General features: G+C 35.2%; 1 protein-coding gene across 1 annotated transcript; it reads left to right on the top strand.

Annotated features, from left to right (window-relative positions):
- The first annotated feature begins 3342 nt into the window (after positions 1–3342).
- Positions 3343–5318, top strand: LOC131077164 ((S)-N-methylcoclaurine 3'-hydroxylase isozyme 1). Its single transcript, XM_058014631.2, has 2 exons — positions 3343–4359; positions 4639–5318. Exons 1-2 carry the CDS (start codon positions 3487–3489, stop codon positions 5269–5271), a joined length of 1506 nt encoding a protein of 501 aa, XP_057870614.2. The 5' UTR covers positions 3343–3486; the 3' UTR covers positions 5272–5318.
- Positions 5319–5968: the final 650 nt, after the last annotated feature.

Genomic DNA, 5968 nt, shown 5'->3' with positions numbered 1-5968 from the left:
TTCCATGATGCATAATTATGTGGACTTAAAAGTGGAAATTTAGGAGAATCCATAGCAAGAAAATGAAAGAGCACAATATGGAGAGAGGTACAATAACACAAAACATCGCTCCCCCAAAATAAATAAATGATGATTTGACACTTTATAATTAGTGCGTATACAATGGGAAACTTGCAAACAAGGGCAAAGTGGGCTTCTCATTTCAAGATTACAACTACCTTAAATAGACAAAGAAAGACTCAAACCAATAATATAAGGGATCTACACTAAGATCCAAGCAAATTACAAGTACCAAATAGGCGAAAAAAGACCAAATTATGAAAGTATAATTTCTACTCAAAATGGTGAAAAATTGATAGCACCACATGAAAGTAGACAAAAAATTATACACTTTCAAAGAAAACGATACTTGAAAAGGAGGTTGTATGTGCTTGAACGAAGCCTGAGAAGTTGCAGAATCGAGGATTAGATAGGTATAGTAGTGAAAAACTAATTTTTCTAAAAAGTATGTCCACCAAAATTAGAAACCAACCACACCATTGTGGAGAGCATGAAAAATTAGCCTAAATAAAAAAAAAATTGCACTGAAAAAGGCCTCAAAATGACCAAGATACAAGCCTCAAAATTTAGACTACAAAATCAAAAAGCTCAATGGTGGGGTAATTTTTTTTCAAAACATACTGATGCAGTGCTAATGTTAGTTGTATAGATGATGATGTGGCATTGTACGACTAGCTAACTATGCGTTGATGTGTCCATCTAGACAAGGTGACATGGTGCTGATGTGGACTTGTATGGTCGATGATGTGGCAATTGACACTGTTGTACGACTACTGACCATGCACTTTGATGTGGCGCTAACTAGGTGTTGAGGTGGTAGTAGTCATGTGTAGTTACTCTATAGGTACAACCCAATGGAAGGATGCCACATGGCTCTATCAACAACTAAAAATAGGTTGTGTCTGGTTGTCGGCCAACCAAAAATGACCTTGTGGCAAAAGTGGTTGAGGATGTGGGTACTGGGAAAGCTCAGGGTGGTGGTAAGTGAGGTAGTGGTGGGGAGATCCAACTATAGACGGGAGAAAAAAGTGGCACCAAAAGCCAAGCAGTGGTCAAACTTGAGTCGTTGGTAGGCAAACTAGAGGAGCAGGATGGGTCGATGGTTGAGCAAGAAGGGCGAGCATCAAAAATGGTATGAGTGATGGCAACACAATGGTGATCAAATGGACAATATATATCCTGCAATAACAATAGGCTTTAGATGGTATATGGGGGTGGAGTTAATCCCCCCCCTCAAAACAATAATTTTTAATGATTTTTTTTTTCAAATAATTTTTTTTTACAATAAACATAAAAACTGCAAATTTAAAAATAATGGAATTTTTAAAAGAAAAATTTGCAGAAATAATTTTTTATTATTTTTTTGAAAAAATCGTACTGTACAGCCTAGGAGGCAAAAATAAATTCTTGATGCCTTGAAACCAGTTTTCACAAAAAATAGTCAAACTTATACTCAAAATTCATGGAAATAGCCTCTTGAACTCAATAGTGATGTCAGATTTGGCATAGGATGCTCCCAAATTGCATGGGTCCTTAGATATTAAAATTGAATACACCAAGATCTCTCCAAATGACTACCCAATAGACTCCCAATGGCTCTAATACCATGTAATAATTTGCCAATAATAACCAAGATCTAGAGCCCAATGAATAGCACAATATAAGAGATACAAGGATTGATAAGAATAAACTGTATTCTCATCAAGATGCAAAAAATGGATCAACTAGATAAACTAAACAATGAAGATGAGTCTCCTTATAAAGGCAAGGCCATATGGATATATGTGAACACAAGATCATGAGATGTGGCCCAATGAGAAACAAGGGTAGGTAGGAGACATAATAGAATATTCCACAAGAGGTGGATCACCCACTAAAGGTGGAATGTGACAACAAGATAAGACCACAAAAGGTAGAATTTCTCTTACAAGCAACTTCCCTAGATGCACACTTCTCCAAGTGTCTCATATGTAAACCACTATGAAATGCAATATCCTAAGTCAACTTAAGTAAAGTGTAATTATGAGACATAATTTACACCAACCCATTTGAGAAGATCAACAAAAATAATTGCAAATTGACTTAAATTGAGCACAAAATTCAAACCAATTCTACAAAATTGAATAGACCAAAACTTCTCCTCAAATCTTCATGATGGTTTTTCTAGCAAAATATTTGCATTTTCCTTGTAGTAGCAAAGGATTTGATATCATGTGAGATTAGCAAGGAAAACTATGCATAATGGAAACAATGTAGAGATAGAAATGCAAAGAAAAAGTAGAGAGATGTATTGAGTGAGATGAGTAAAAATTGTAGGAAGGGGCACATATATAGGAAAAGTATCTAACCCACCACCCTACCTACCAAGCCATATAGGCAAACCACCTAAGTAGGATTAGCACACCAAAAATTACAACAATCCCAAAAATGTTATTATAAATATAATCGGTCAACATATGTCAAAATCCATAGAAGAAGTTAGGTTAGATAGACTGAAGTGTGTAAGATTAATTTGTAGATCACACATGACTACTTTATAGGTAGACAACTTTATGGTTGTGTACTCATCTCTAATCTTTAAAATCATCCATACACAATGTAAAGAAAATAAACCAATTTTAAGTTTACGATAAGTTCAAAATTTTAATTTTCTAATCCAATGACATATCTAATTCCAATCTACAACAAATTTATTACACCCATTAATCATATAGCTAAATATACTTATTTATATTGATAATTTTTTACATTTAATTGCTACATCAGATTATTTTTATATCAATATATAACCAAAAAAATTTATTTAATCTAGATTTAAAAGGTATATAAGTTAAACTAGAGTTTATTTCCTTTACACAATAGTAACACATCACAAATAGTAAACTTGTGATATAAAAATAAGCAATCAAACACCCTAACGTCAATTATGGACGATGTGAGAGTTGGGTCAAACTATTACCCTCATAAGTGGGGTCAGTTCTTGAGAAGACAAACCTTTATTGTTGAATAAGTGACCTATACTTAAATACTCATATTTGAGAGATAATATTTTGTCTATATATTGTATGTGAAAAATATTGAATTCCTTTTGTTTTCCAGCTCGATGCTAATTGCCCCAAAATTCATAGCCGTGTGGCTTTTACATAGTGATTTCTTGTTGTAAAATATAATTAAAGTTTTTAAAAGATGTAATACATTGAGTAAATATACATTTTATAATAAGATACGATATTTGTTTAACAAAAAATGTTTGTCTATTTGAGCCCTACAAGGTGTCATGTCTATTGACATTGGGGGTTACTAGAATTGCAATTCTTCCGCTAGGATGTTTATCGCTGTCCTTTGCATTTGAGATAGTTAGGATTTAGGTGTAAGAGATTAAATCAAGTAAAGTAGCAAGCTTTCAGAGCTGAAAGTGTTTTTGCCATGGGGACCCAATGGGTATATGGGTTTTATGTGCTGATAGGCAGTGTTTGCATACTTTACATATTGGCATGGAGAAAGAGGAAAATGGGTCTTCCTCTTCCTCCTGGACCACCTGGTTGGCCAGTTGTAGGAAATCTATTCCAGTTGGGGCAAAGGCCCCATGAATACCTCAGCACTCTTTCTAAGCAGTACGGGCCTCTAATGACACTCCGTCTGGGCATGAGAACGACAGTTGTGGTGTCCTCTCCTTCCATGGCCAAGGAGATTCTCAGAACCCACGACCACGTCTTTGCTGGGCGAGTAGTCTTGCAAGGAATCAAGATGCTCTCTCACCACATGTCCTCCATATCGTTTGCTCAGAATGGACCCTATTGGAGGAAACTCAGACGTATTTCAACAACCGAGCTCATGTCTCGCAGGAAACTTGAAGCTTTCCAGCATGTCAGGAGAGATGAGGTATTCGAAATGATCCAATCCATTTTCCAAAACAAAGGAAAGAGTTTGAATATTGGCCATACCGTGCACTACACCGCAGTAAATATATTGGGCAAGATGATATTCAGTACCAAGCTGCTCGATCCCAACAATCCCGACTCAATGGAGTTCCTGGACGCAGCTAAGACATGGTTGAACCTTGTTGGAACTCCTAATTTAGTGGATTATTTTCCATTTCTTGCCTTCTTAGATCCTCAGGGGTTGGGTGGTAAGATCACCATGTGCTTACAAAGAATTCATCACTTCTTAGATGTTCTTATAAACAATCGCTTGGATAGTAAAATCAAAGAAAATGATGCACACAAAGACATGCTTGATGTCCTGTTGGAATCAAGAGATGATGATCTGACTCTTACAGACATCAGAGCTGCCATTTTTGTAAGTATTTAAAATTCTCCGATTAATAAACTTGCTAGGATAATGATGTGTGAATTGTGCATGTAATTTTTGAATTCAATTGTATTAGATCTATTTTGTATCAACAGATCATATTTTATGATTGAAACCGTTTCAGATTACATTTTCTATCATTCTGATGATTGTTTTTATCAAGAAAATGTTGATGAAAAACAAATCTCATACAATTGAATCTAAAAATACCTAGGCGTGTGAAAATCTAATGTCTTTGATATATGAGTTCTTTCTCGGGTGTTGCAGGAACTTCTTACTTCTGGGATTGACACGACTGGTTCGACACTAGAATGGGCAGTGGCAGAGGTCATTCGCAACCCGGAGATAATGAAACGGGTCCAAGCGGAGCTTGATGAGGAAGTGGGGAGGAACAGAAGAGTCGAAGAAACTGACATAGAACATCTCGCATATCTTCAGGCAGTGGTGAAAGAAGTGCTACGGTTGCATCCTGTCGCTCCTCTGATGCTTCCGCACAGAGCTGACAGTTGCTGTGATGTCTCAGGATTTAGGATTCCAAAACACACCCAGGTTATGGTTAACGTGTGGGCAATAGCACGGGACCCTGCCGGATGGAAGGATCCTTGCGTTTTTTCTCCTGACAGATTTCTTCGAGGCGACAACAGTAATGTGGATTTTAAAGGACAGGATTTTGATTTTACACCGTTTGGAGCAGGAAGAAGAATATGCCTGGGACTTCCTTTGGTTGATAAACTCCTCCATTACATTTTGGCTTCACTGTTGCATTCCTTTGACTGGGCTCTTCCTGATGGGATGAGCAGAGACGAAATCGACATGGCCGACGTCTTTGGAGTTGTGTTAAAGAAACGCTCAGAAATGTACGCAATTCCTACGCCTCGCCTGTCGCATTATCTATTCTAGGTCAAATAAATAATGTTTTAACTTTTAACGTGCTGCGTTAAAAATGTAACTGCAGCTCTATCATAAATATAATATGGATATTTATGTGAAGAAAATTCCATATGTAATCTAGAAAATAATATCGGAATCTTCTGAAAGATTGATCGTGATTAGTCAATTGTTTTTTCATAGACTTTAGAACTACACTATCATTTAGGGCTTATCTAGATTTGATTTTATTTGATTTTCTCAATATTATAGTTATATTGTTTATAATCTTTTGTTGACTTTCATGCATATTATGTTATAAAGAAAGTCTTTTTAAATATATTTTTTATTTCAATTTTTAATTGATTAGTGGTTTTAGTAATTTGATTTTTTATTACACGTCTTTTTAATTAATTAGTTGATACAAATTTCTTTGGATAGTGCATGTGGTCAATTTCAAATTATATTCTTATATTCACGTTGCTCATTTATTATGTTTAGTTAGGGTATTGTTATATCTCAACTTTTGACTTAGTTATTTGGTTTTTATTAGATAAGTCTTCCTACTTAATTAATCTATTTTAATATCAGAATCTTTTGAAAGATTGATAGTGATTAGTCAATTACTTTTTCATAGACTTTCGAAGTACAGTATTTTTTAGTGCTTATCTAGATTTGAGTTTATTGATTTTCTCGATATTATAATTTAATTGTTTATCATCTTTTGTTG

Source organism: Cryptomeria japonica, chromosome 3 (assembly GCF_030272615.1).
Source record: "Cryptomeria japonica chromosome 3, Sugi_1.0, whole genome shotgun sequence".
Taxonomy (NCBI): domain Eukaryota; kingdom Viridiplantae; phylum Streptophyta; class Pinopsida; order Cupressales; family Cupressaceae; genus Cryptomeria; species Cryptomeria japonica.
Note: the sequence above shows the minus strand (reverse complement) of the source record. Positions and strands in the feature narration are given on the sequence as shown.